The sequence below is a fragment of the Mycena indigotica genome (assembly GCF_014461135.1).
Source record: "Mycena indigotica strain 171206Taipei chromosome Unknown Mind.scaff0001, whole genome shotgun sequence".
In the NCBI taxonomy this organism is placed as follows: domain Eukaryota; kingdom Fungi; phylum Basidiomycota; class Agaricomycetes; order Agaricales; family Mycenaceae; genus Mycena; species Mycena indigotica.
Window position 1 is genome coordinate 5,423,346 of NW_023503000.1, and position 13,591 is coordinate 5,436,936.

The window sequence follows — 13,591 nt, forward strand, 5'->3', positions numbered from 1 at the left end:
AAAAGTCCGTGTCCTTTTTGTTTGCGTGGACATATCTGAATCAAAGGTAAGCTCGGTTTCAAGCATCAGGCGGCACTCACTGAAGCAAAGTGCTTCTGTCAGAGTTGTTCGTCAACTGAAGGGATAGCGCTACGAATGACAATAAGCAGGGCAAACGCCGCAAGGCAGCAGCGCTCACACCCGCCCGCTGTTGGCCCCAGTCTCTCCAGCCAGCTTCGGGAAACGGCGGTGATCCCGAGCGGTACAGCTTAAAACAAGGTCAGAGAGTGGTGATATGATAAGAAGAGACACAGTGCTTACTTTTCTCGGGCCAGGACACTGGTGGAGTTGTCGAGGAAAGCGGCTGGATGAACTAGCAGCAGCCGCAAACGTTGAGTCGCGCCAGAAAGCAAGCTGCGGGGGTCAATCGGAAAGATTCCGCGCTCGGCCCGAGTTTTCTTGATCAAGTACTCTTGCACTAGGCCTAGCGATGAGCAAGCGATGAGCCAGCGTCGGCGACCAGCGGGTGAAAACGCGTCAGAAAGCAAGCCGGGGCGGTTAGCAGGCAAGACGGCCATTTCGGCCCGAGTTGGCCAGTTCTTTCGGGCCCGTTGGCCCTAGCAGCGAGCCAGCGTCAGAAACCAGCCCGGGGCAACGCGTCAGGGCGAGCGGGCGGTCTCTCGAGCGTGTTGGAAGGAAAGAAGGTGAGCAACACAGCCTTTCGGCGTCGATCGACGGCACGTGCCCGTTGACAGCGGCCTTTTGCTCAGCTCAACCATCTCTCCCCGCCCGGACTCGAAACAGGTGTCTCGGAGGACGCTGCGCGCTGCCGCAAAGGCAGGGAAACGGGCCCCACTCAAACTCTGACTAAGTACTCGACACTCTTGGGTCAATCCCGCAACTCTGGCGCCAAACGAGCCCGGGCCGCCTTGCTAGCCGCCAGCCATAACCCAAGTTACACTGGTATCGGCTTTGTTTCCTGCTTCACTGCCGATCCCTCTGCGCCTGCGGCTATCTCGCCCTTCATCAGCGCTGAATAACAATGTCAGTCTCGCCAAATTGTCTCTAGCCGCGAAAAAATGCTTACCTTAACCAATAGAACACCCTCGTTCTTCGCCAACGTGCACGGGCGGAAGTTCACGCTTCTGTCAACAACCAGCGCGGGTTAGCGGCAAGAAAGCTCAGGCAACGATTCCCACGCACCACCTTTACCATCGTTCGCAACGGGCTCGACACTCCTTCGACAACGTCAATGCGATCTGTAAACCGACATGGGCTGCCAAGCGTAAGTCAGCTGTAATGGAAGAGTCGGCACAAGCCTGACTTACGCAGCGCCGAGACCAACCGCAATGCCCCTCCGACGGGCCCGCCTACTTGTATCGAGGTCACGGAGGTGACCCTGCAAAGGCATTTCGGCAAACGATCCATGAGCGGTCGCGCCCTTCCTGGCAGCAACGAGCACAGGTCAGCGGCAAGACGGTCAATCAATGACTTCAACGCACCTCAGATCCGACTTTGCCATCGGGATCGCCTCTTCTGACAACGACAACGCTCTCTGCAAGCCGGGACACAAGAAGACTGCGGCAGCACGAACGAGCGCAAGATGCCCAGACAAGCAAGACCTTTACCGCCCATCCCAAGGTCTCGCCGACGACACATATGGGCTGGAACAGGTCAGGCAATGTGTCCGGGCCGTAGCGATAACTCACCTGGCAAGTCTGGCCCTTTGGCTTCCGACCGCGCCAAAGTCAAGGTGAGCATATGAACTTGCGCGGCGATCAGATTTGAAGCGGTGGGCGCTATCCCTGCGCTAAAATCGCGTCAGAGATAACTGAACAATATCAGACTTACTGCAATGTCGGCTCCATATCCTGAGAAGCACGGCAACAACGGCTCACTGAAAGAGGTAAGAAACTGGATGGCGAACAACGAGCGGCAACTCACCTGCCGACAACGACAAGCCCGGCCCCGACTTAACAACTAATACCCATATATGACTCCCAATGGCGACGAGGACAACAGCGGGGCGAGGAGCACGACGACGATGACGACATTGTCGGCCGACTTGGAAGAGGAGGAAGTGGGAGAGAGGAAAAGGGAGAGAAGGGAATGATGGCAATGTCGGATTGGGGCTGGGTTTTATACCCAGTGCCCGTCGGCGCTCGATATAAGCGAGGTGCGGTGATCGCTCACCGGATACACGCATCGCTGACAGTTGGACCTGGACGATCTCGCCACTGAGGTAATAGCGTGGAACCCGGTTTTGTGGCATTTAGAGCGCTTTTCGGGCAAGTATGTAGCAATTAGCTTGTGTAGGTACATAAGGTATCATCCTATTGCATGTTCAGACAGGTTTCAGACCTGACCATACTCTGAAATAGACCAAAGTTTGAAAAGTAAAGTTTGGGAATTGGAAGTAAAATACGACATACTTGGACAGCGGAGCGCCCGGGTGACATCAGGGATGATGATGCCATAAGGTCCAGAGCGTTCTATGCTGAAATGGTGCGATTTTCCCGGTGAGAAACATGGAAGTTTGGGGTGATGAATGAAATTGCCGCAGAGTATGGGAATCTTTGGGGAATCGGAAGCGGCTACGTGGGAGGCATGTTTTGTCATGTGAAGCGCTGAAAATTTGGAGGGAATCGGCCCACTCCCTGGCTCAGAAACCCAGGAATCAGCAAAACAACGCACCTAGGCAATATCACATAGTTCAGGGGCTCCTTTGCTACGGATGAAAGTCTGGGCCGACAGGGCGCTTACGTAAGCGTCATTCCTGAAAATTTGAGCGAAATCGGAGCATTTTCAGCTATAGAACAGTGGTTGAATCGAGAATTTCCCTTTTTGGTCGCAGGCGTTAGCGTGCGATGAGGTCACGTGACCCGCTCACGGAGCCCGTGTTCTCCGACCTGTGTGCGCACATTATGAAACTTTTGACAGCTGGCCCGCTGTCATTGCTCAGGGATCACTGACTTTGATTCCTTCAATCAAGAATTGCTATAAGTAAGTCCTGGAACAAATTCCTTTTTTGTTTTCAAAGACAGTTCTGACTTTGATGTTTAGCTCTGATTGCTAAGTCTGGATAATTATTCAGAACTGGTTCTTAATATCTTTACATCTATATCCTTCTCATAGACTATCACTCCTTGATATAACTTGGGAGGTTGGAAAGAAAATCTGACATACCCAGGCCGTGGAGCGCCCGAGCTGCAAGCGAGTGACACAAGGTATGATTGTGCCGTCAGGCCCAGTGCTTCTTATGCTCAAATCCTGCAAGTTCCCCATTGAAAACAGGGGAATTCTGCAAGATAAATGAAATTGCCATGGGCTAGACCGCCCTCCGGGGGATCGGAGGCAGCCAGGTTGATGATACATGTGATTATATGCACGGCCCCAAGTCTGAAGATAATCAGCCGACTCCCTGGCTCAGAACTTCAGGAATTGGCCAACAACATACCTCAAAGATATGATATATTCACAGTTCTCTGTTGCTTCAAGGAACACTCTGGCCCGACAGGAGGCTTACGTAAGCACGTGATTATTGAGTTTCAGCCAAATCGGAGTAGTTCTAGCTATAGAACGTGCACTTCATCGTGAATTTCCATTTCCGGTCGTAAGTGGTAGTGTGCAGTAGAGTCACGTGACCGCTCGGCGAACGCCAGTTTTGACAGTTGAACTTTAGTTTTTGGGCTGAGTTATGCCCTGAGTGTAATCAAACATAGGAATCCAGCTCAATTTAGGACAACTTGATTTTTGCATCTAGTTTAGCACATTCTCAAACTTGAACACTTGGCAGAACTTGTGAGAAGTCAGCACATCTGTCAGAAGTGATACCTTGCACAATGGTCTACCAAGAGAAGCAGGAGAGCAGATATACTAGAGATTCAGAAACGTGAGAACTGACATTAGCATAGCCACCAATGTCAGATCAATGACGATTTGACAGGACATGTCAAAGCTTGCAGAGGGGACAGGGCACCATTGCCTGGGAGTGCACTCATGAAAATTTCAGGATCTGTTCTCTAGTAGCATAGGAGCATTGTGACTGAGCGACAAAAGTGGACATCAAGAAATGAGAAAGATATCCAAAATATATCTTTCAAAACATTTGTACAGGCATTCTAGCTGAGGGTGACAGGACTGACCAAGGGAATAAAATGGGAGAGTATAGTGCATATGATCTTTGATCTGTGACTTGCCTGATGTGATCTGACCTAGAAATTTTCAGTTATGAAGGAATTGATGTTTTTGAGAAAAAGTCCTGCTTTTGCAAGCAAGTCATGATTGTTTTGTAATCTTTGATGTCACTGTTGAGTATTTGATCATGTCTCACCAATGATGCCATCAAATATCAGGATTCTTCCTATATGACAGTGGAGCAATCTTATTCCATTTTTACCTACTTTCTGTTTTTCAACCAGTCCCACAATGGCTTTTTTTGGGCAAGAAAGGCAGCTGAACCCAAGTCCTGTCCAGTTGTGGTTCAATGCCATCACTAAGACTTTTTATTTGATTTTTAACCACTTTTTGTTTTTCCAAAAATTACTATTATAGGCAAACCCCAGTTCAAAGCAGTCCTAAAATGACCTTTTTTGGGTAAGAAAGGCAGCCAAACCCAAGCCCTATTCAGTCTTGGTTCATGCCATCACGAAAAACTTTTTTATTTGATTTTTACCCACTTTTTCTTTTTTTCAAAAATTACCATTCTGGGCAAACCCAGTTCAAACCAGCCCGGAAACTGCCTTTTTTGGGCAAAAAATCTAAGCTCTGGTTCAGTTGGGGGTTTGAACTGGACCTGGACATCACTAATCTTCACTAAGCAAAGTTTTTTATTTGATTTTTACCTACTTTTTGTTTTTCCGAAAATTACTATTCTGGGCAAACCCTACCTCAAAGCAGTTCTCAAATGGCCTTTCTGGAGCAAGAAGGGCAGCCAAACCTGAGCCCTGGTTCAGTTTAGGCTTCAACCGGACCTGATCATCACTAATTTTCACCAAGACTTTTTTATTTAATTTTTACCCACTTTTTGTTTTCCTGAAAATTACTATTGGCTCTCAATAACACTTTTTTATCTGATTTTTACCCACTTTTTGTTTTTCCGAGAACTACCATTCTGGGTTCAAAACAGTCCTAAAATGGCCTTTTTCGGGAAGAAAGGCCAAACCTCTGCCCTGGTTCAGTTTGGGTTCAAACTGGACAAGTTTTATTTAATTTTTATCTACTTTTTGTTTTCCCAAAAATTACCATTCTGGGAAGTGATGTGTCGGCTGATATAATGCAACAAAATATTTTTATTTGATTTTTACCCATGTTTTGTTTTTCCATAATTGCCATTCTGGGACATAATTCAATGATGAGGCTGCCAAATGTCAAGGATAAGTACCAGACCTATGCAGAATTTGAACTTGATCATGTTTCAGACTCTAGACATATTTCTGAGATTTTATTTGAATTTTACCAACTTTGCGGAAATTGAACTGACACTGCCAGATTTTGAGTTTTGCACATTCCAGAATTTGAGTACTGCTTTCAGGACGTACAAGCCATCAACAGACATGCCGCGACAATGTACAGTCTAGACCATCAAAAGCTCAAGCTCCGATCAAATATTCCGTGAAGGTGACCATTGGTCAGTCACATCACATCCATACTCTCTTTCTCCCCTCATCCTTTCCCCCCTCGTCGTCATTATGTCAGTAAGTGTTATTGCTTGCCCTGCATTGGAGCTGTGTTCTGGCTCTGCTCATAGGCTCTCAGCGAGTGCCAGTGGCCATATATACCCGGGTCTGCACCAGTTGCAATTGGCTCTGTCGTCGTGGTGTATCGCTTGACCCATGTCTAAGTGCTGGTAGGCTCCCACTAGCGCTGTCAGGCTCTCACTGTCCCCCGGTGAGTCTTTTCTTCTTCATTTTTTTTTGTTCCCCTTGCTGCGCTGCTCTTGGGAGGGGAAACCCTGGCCAAAAGTTGAAGAAAGTGCAGAATGGGCATAGGAACCCAGAGCACGCGTCGGAATATCTTAATTGACGCGTTTTCGGGTACATCTCATGTTTTCTCCAGCCAAAATTATTGTAAAAATCGCGCAAGTCCGAAATTAAGTGTTGAAAGTGCAGTCACGTGATCGCGTGGACTTGGCATGGAAGAGGACACACGTCGCACGCACGTCGGCGCAGGCAGGCACGTCGCACATCGGCGCAGGCACGCAAACATGTTTATATAATATATTGTATCTGCAGGTCGCATAAACTATGGGCAAATCGACAAGTGCCTCCAGCTCCAACTGTTTCCCCAGCTTCCCGGCCAGCACGAGGACACGTTGGTCGCTGCCCCAAATGAGGCCTTCCACATGGTCACGAGCGTAGATGGAGACGAATGCGATTGCGGCTGAGATGTCGAGTTTGGATTCGGGAAGGGAAGTTGACTGGGCTAGTGCAGAGGCTATGGAGGCCCGCGTTGAGGTTTTTTGTGAAGGCGAAAGGCTTTTCCATGCTGCAGGTGATGGGTAGGGAGGAAGACGGAACATCACAAACCGTCACAGAAATTTCTTGTCTTCGCCCACGATCTGTTCCGGTCGTACTTCCTGCTGAGTCAAGTTGGACAAAAGAAAAGGCCGGCATCGGCAAGAAGAATATGCATATAAAGCGCGTTGGGCACTCCGGATTATCATGGCGACGACTCCTGTGTTTCTAATCACTGGGTGCTCCAGCGGTCTTGGGTACGAAATGTCTAGAGGTACGAGTTGCTTTCTGCTTTTCCCATTCATTGCTCTGACACTGCGACCAAGCCGCGCTTGACCGTGGATTCAGAGTGATCGCCACCGCAAGACGCGTCGAAACACTCCAAACATTGAAAGAGCAAGGCGCCACAATACTCTCGCTCGATGTTACTGCCCCCGCGGCGGATCTGGTAACCTTCGCACAGAAGGCGTGGGAGATATAGTGCGCCTACTTTGTTGTCCCACACTAAATGACTTTTAACCAATTCACAGCGGACAAGTTGATTATCTCGTTAACAACGCAGGGTATGTCCAAGGCGGCGCCATCGAGGAAAACACACCGGAAGAAACTCAGAAGCAGTTCAACACCAACGTCTTTGGCGTCCTCAACCTCACCAATGCATTTTTACCCTACCTCCGCAAACGACGGTCTGGAACTCTTGTCAACATTAGCTCCATGGGCGGCTCGTTAAGCCTCGTCGGGGCCGGCGTTTATTGTGCATCCAAAGCAGCCATTGACTCCTTCTCCGAAACGTGGAGCAAGGAGCTTGCAGATTTCAGCGTCAGGTGCATCTCCATCCAGGTTTGTCTGTGCGTTTTTTATGGCAAAGCCCGCTCATCGGTTATGTAGCCGGGCATGTTTCGAACACCCGTTTCCAACTCCACAAACTCCCAACGCGGGTCCCGCCATATCCCAGAATACATCGCAGCCAACGAGACAATGGTCGGCTACAACGCCCAAACTGGGACAGAACGCGGTGACCCGGCGAAAGGCGCGGCCCGAATCGTCGAGTTTGTCACGCAGACCAACGAAGATCTACCATTTCGCCTTGCGATTGGGCCCGACGCGTTTGATAACGTGCGAGGGGCCTTTGAGAAGCGCATTGCTGAGATGGACAGGTTCAAAGAATGGAGTATGGGGACAGACTTTGAAGACTACGTGGCCGATCCTGCAGCTTACACGATCTGAATAATAGTCGATTACGTTCATTGCCAGAGAGCGTCACGACAATCCTTACAACCCTTCTGTTCATCTGAATCATCAAAATTCAGCCGCTGCCCTACACATTACTCGTTTCTAAATTTATTTGCAGACGAGCCGCGACTGCAGGTCTGGCCGAGAACTACATAGTCTGAATCCGGATCCTCCACTGGCGCCTCGTTCAATGAGCTTGAGCTCCCCCGGTGGCGGATCTGAGTGTCGTGATCAAAAAAGTGCCTCTCCAATAACATACTCCGCGGCGCCCAGATGTGCTGATAAGCCAGCGAAGCAACGATGTTTTCCGTGGCGGTCCCGTCTGCGAGACAAGATTACAAATTATAGGCAAGGTTGAATATGACTGACCCTAGGTAATATAAAGTACAGCGCCATTCCATGCTAAGTATCCTTTGCCGAGTTGTGTTTGCGATCCTCTATTCCCATGCCGTTGGACCCTACGGCCAGAAAACAGGTACCGTCCTTCACAACATAAGCAGTGATCCAGTACCTGCCACACCGTCCGTGAAGCAGAGGCAATAGACTGACCTATTGAAGGACGCTCGAGGCTGATGTGAAACCGTTGGGAGAGAACGCGTATGTTGCCGGCATCGGGGTTGAGTTCGAAGGGGGAATGGCTTTCGACGCCGTCAGTACAGACACATAGTCAAACGACGAAAAACATACGGATGAAGTACTCCCGACTCGGCAAGCCAGTTGCGCGGCCAGGCTAGACCAAACTTGATAAGGAACCGGAAAGCCTTTGACTTTTGTCAGTGAGCCAGTGTACAAAAAGGACAAGTAGCGGAACTGACTGGTAAACAGCGCAACCGGGCGCACGCTCCGTCAAAGGCCATCCGCGTGCTGAACCCCGAGAAAGACCGCGCTGGCCTCGCTGAAGTCCCACAAGTCGAATCTGCAAATGGTTAGCAAAGTATCTGTGTATCAACAACGCGATACATTACCAGTAAAGCCATGGCCTGGCCTGGCCGAAAAGTCCGTGTCCTTTTTGTTTGCGTGGACATATCTGAATCAAAGGTAAGCTCGGTTTCAAGCATCAAAGGCGGCACTCACTGAAGCAAAGTACTTCTGTCAGGGTTTTTCGTCAACCGAAGGGATAACGCTACGAACAACGGTGAGCAGGGAAAACTCCACAAGGAAGCAGCGCTCACACCCGCCCGCTCTTGCTCATTGGCCCCAGTCTCCTCCCTCGGAAAACGCGTCGGGGCGGTGATCTTGAGTGGTACACCTCCAAATAAGGTAAGAGAGTGGGAATATGATTGAAAAGAGATATATTGCTTACTTTTCTCGGGCCAGGACACTTGTGAGGCCGTCAGGGAAAGCGGCTGAAAGAGGCAGCAGCCTCAATATCAATGACCGCCGCAAACGTTGGGCCGCGCCGGAAAGCACGCCGCAGGGGGTCAATCGGAAAGATTCCAAGCTCGGCCCGAGTTGGCTTGATTACTCTTGGGCCCAGCATTGGCGACCAGCGAGTGAAAACGCGTCAGGCCGTGTCAGAAAGTAAGCCGCGGCGAATAGTAGGCAAGATGGCCATTTCGGCCCGAGTTAGCCAGTTCCTTCTGGCTCGTTGGGCCCAGCAACGAGCCAGCATCAGCGACCAGCTCGAGGAACGCGTCAGGGTGAGCGGGCGGTCTCTCGGAAGGAAAGAAGGTGAGCAGCACAGCCTTTCGGCGTCGATCGGCGGCACGTGCCCGTTGACAGCGGCCTTTTGCTCAACCGCCCGCCATGTCTGCCACCCCCAAGCTCGAAATGGGTCTCTCGGAGGGCATTGCGCGCTGCCGCGAAGGCAGGAAACGAGCCGCACTCAAGCTCTGACTAAGTACTCGACACTCTTGGGTCAATCCCGCAACTCTGGCGCCAAACGAGCCCGGGCCGCCTTGCTTGCCGCCCGCCACGACCCTATTGTCGGCTTCGTCTCCTGCTTCAATGCCACTCCTTCCGCGCCTGCGGCCATCTCCCCCTTACTGCCGAAATCAGCGCTGAATAAAACTGTCAGTCTTGTAAAATTGTCGCTTACAACACACTCATTCACGACTCTGCCCCTCCAATCGTGTTGCCAACGTGCACGGGCGGCATTCCACCCTTCTGAGCGGGAGTCAGCGGCAAGACACCCCTCCTTTTCCGTCGTTTGCCACGGGCTCGACACTCCTTTGACAACGTCAATGCGATGGGCGACTCTGCCAAGATCGTGCCCAACTGGTCCACTGGCAAACAGTCAGTAAGATGAATACACGCAAGACGACCACGCACGTTGACGGCCGTCCATTCCTCACGACTAGTCGACTCGACCACGATGCTGGCGCCTACGCGACACGGTCTCAGCAAGATAACCAATATCAATAAACACGACTCACTTTGGCCGACCACATTTTGAAGACTACGGCAACAATTCCCGAACTGACGAGCAAGATGGAACAGGTCAGGCAATATTTCCGGGCCGTGGCGATAACTCACCTCGCCAGTCTGGCCCTTTCGCTTCCGAGCGCGCCGAAGTCAAAGTGAGAATATGAACTTGGGCGGCGAATGATGGAGATTAGATTTGAAGCCGTGCTGCTTTGGCACTATCCCGGCGCCCCCGGTTCGGCTGACCAGATCTTAAAGACTGCGGCAAGGAGTACTGAGCAAGATGCCGACAAAATCAAGAAAGCGACTCACCTGTCGCAACCACTCGCTGCCGAAAGCTATAAGGTATGTAAGGCCATGAAATCGCGTCAGAGATAACTGAACCTGAGAGGCACGGCAACAACGGCTTACTGAACCAGGTAAGAAACAGGGTGGGGAAAAACGAGCGGCAACTCACCTGCCGACAATGACAAGCCCGGCCCCGCCAGCTACCGAGCGCCGTCCGGAATTCCACTTAACAAATAAAGACCCATATATAACTCCCCAATGGCGGCGAGGACAGCGGCGGGGCGAGGAGTACAACGACGACACCATCAGCATTGACTTGGATGAGGAGGAAAGCGGGGGAGAGGAAAAGGGAGAGAACGGAATGATGGAAATGTCGGATTGGGGCTGGGTTTTATACCCAGTGCCCGTCGGCGCCGACATAAACGAGCTATGGTGATCGCTCACCGGATAGACGCTTCGCTGACAGTTGGACCTGGGCGATCTCGCCACTGAGGTAATAGCGTGGAATCCGGTTTTGTGGGAGTTAGAGCACTTTCGGTACAGGTCTTTGACAATTAGCTTGTGTAGGTACATAAGATATCATACTACTGCATGTTTAGACAAGTTTCAGACTTGATAAGACTCTGAAAGAGACCAAAGTTTGAAAAGTAAAGTTTGAGAATTGGATATGAAATACGACATGCCTGGACAGCGGAGCGCCCGAGTGACATCAGGGATGATGTTGCCATAAGGCCTAGAGCGTTCTATGCTGAAATGGTGCGATTTTCCCGCTGATAAACACGGAACTTTGGGGTGATGAATGAAATTGCGGCGGAGTAGGAGAATATTTGGGGAATCGGAAGCGGCCAGGTGGGATGAATGTTCCTTCACGTGAAGCCCTGAAGATTCGGATGTAATCGGCCCACTCCCAGGCTCAGAATCCCACGAATAAGCGAAATAGCGCACCTAGGCAATATCACATAGTGCAGGGGCTCTTTTCCCATGGATAAAAGTCTGGGTCGACAAAGCGCTTACGTAAGTATAATTCTTGAAAATTTGAGGGAAATCGGAGCATTTTTAGCTATAGAACAGCTGTTGAATGGAGAATTTCCCTTTTTGGTCGGAGGCGTTAGTATGCGATAAGATCACGTGACCGGATCGCGGAGCCTGTGTTCTCCGACCTGTGTGTGTGCGCATTATGAAACTTTTGACACCTGCCCACTGTCATGGGGATCACTGACTTTGATTCCTTCTATCAAGAATTGCCATAAGCAAGTTTTGGAACAAATTAAGATTTATTTTCAAAATGCATGTTTCCAGCTGTCAGAAGTGATACCTCACACAATAGTTGACTGGGAGAAGCAGGAGAGCAGATATACTAGAGATTCAGAAACGTGAGAACTGACATTAGCATAGCCACCAATGTCAGATCAAGGACAATTTGACAGGACATGTCAAAGCTTGCAGAGGGGACAGGGCACTATTGCCTGGGAGTGCAGTCTTGAAAACTTCAGGATCTGTTCTCTAGTAGCATAGGAGCATTGTGACCAAGCAACAAAAGTAGACATCAAGAAATGAGAAAGATATTCAAAATATATCTTTTAAAACATTTGTACAGGCATTCTAGCTGATAGTGGTCTGACGGGCCGGGCTTTGTTGGGCCTGGGCCAAGGAATTCCAAGGCCCGAGCCCGAGGCCCTTGACAGGCCCAGCCCGAGCCCTCGGGCTTTAAGCCCGGGCCCGGCATCGCTACAACAGAAGCCCGAGGTCGGGCCTTGGGATTTCCCAGGCCCGACTAAGCCTGAGCCCTGATCCGGGTCGGGCTTGGGCTGCCCGACGCGGGCTGGGCCGGGCTTCAGGCTCAAAGCCCGGCCCGGCAGACCACTACTAGTGAGGGTGACAGGACTGACCAAGGGAATAAAATGGGAGAGTATAGTGCATATGATCTTTGATCTGTGACTTGCCTGATGTGATCTGACCTAGAAATTTTCAGTTATGAAGAAATTGATGTTTTTGAGAAAAAGTCCTGCTTTTGCAAGCAAGTCATGATTGTTCTGTAATCTTTGATGTCACTGTTGAGTAGTCTCACTAATGATGCCATCAAATATCAGGATTCTTCCTATATGACAGTGGAGCAATCTTATTTCATTTTTACCTACTTTCTGTTTTTCATGTGGTTCAAACCAGTCCCACAATGACTTTTTTTGGGCAAGAAAGGCAGCTGAACCCAAGTCCTGTCCAGTTCTGGTTCAATGTCATCACTAAGACTTTTTATTTGATTTTTAACCACTTTTTGTTTTTCCAAAAATTACTATTATAGGCAAACCCCAGTTCAAAGCAGTCCTAAAATGACCTTTTTTGGGTAAGAAAGGCAGCCAAACCCAAGCCCTATTCAGTCTTGGTTCATGCCATCACGAAAAACTTTTTTATTTGATTTTTACCCACTTTTTCTTTTTTCAAAAATTACCATTCTGGGCAAACCCAGTTCAAACCAGCCCGGAAACTGCCTTTTTTGGGCAAAAAATCTAAGCTCTGGTTCAGTTGGGGGTTTGAACTGGACCTGGACATCACTAATCTTCACTAAGCAAAGTTTTTTATTTGATTTTTACCTACTTTTTGTTTTTCCGAAAATTACTATTCTGGGCAAACCCTACCTCAAAGCAGTTCTCAAATGGCCTTTCTGGAGCAAGAAGGGCAGCCAAACCTGAGCCCTGGTTCAGTTTAGGCTTCAACCGGACCTGATCATCACTAATTTTCACCAAGACTTTTTTATTTAATTTTTACCCACTTTTTGTTTTCCTGAAAATTACTATTGGCTCTCAATAACACTTTTTTATCTGATTTTTACCCACTTTTTGTTTTTCCGAGAACTACCATTCTGGGTTCAAAACAGTCCTAAAATGGCCTTTTTCGGGAAGAAAGGCCAAACCTCTGCCCTGGTTCAGTTTGGGTTCAAACTGGACAAGTTTTATTTAATTTTTATCTACTTTTTGTTTTCCCAAAAATTACCATTCTGGGAAGTGATGTGTCGGCTGATATAATGCAACAAAATATTTTTATTTGATTTTTACCCATGTTTTGTTTTTCCATAATTGCCATTCTGGGACATAATTCAATGATGAGGCTGCCAAATGTCAAGGATAAGTACCAGACCTATGCAGAATTTGAACTTGATCATGTTTCAGACTCTAGACATATTTCTGAGATTTTATTTGAATTTTACCAACTTTGCGGAAATTGAACTGACACTGCCAGATTTTGAGTTTTGCACATTCCAGAATTTGAGTACTGCT

The 13,591-nt window shown here is 49.1% G+C and overlaps 1 protein-coding gene across 1 annotated transcript; it reads left to right on the forward strand.

The window, feature by feature from the left end:
- Window positions 1-6,641: 6,641 nt before the first annotated feature.
- On the forward strand, window positions 6,642-7,661 carry MIND_00152000 (Short-chain dehydrogenase/reductase family protein; the record flags this gene model as incomplete). Its single annotated transcript, XM_037358445.1, has 4 exons — window positions 6,642-6,708; window positions 6,761-6,914; window positions 6,965-7,274; window positions 7,323-7,661. The coding sequence occupies 4 exons, from the start codon at window positions 6,642-6,644 to the stop codon at window positions 7,659-7,661; spliced, it is 870 nt and encodes a 289-aa protein (XP_037226355.1).
- Between the last annotated feature and the right edge of the window lie 5,930 nt (window positions 7,662-13,591).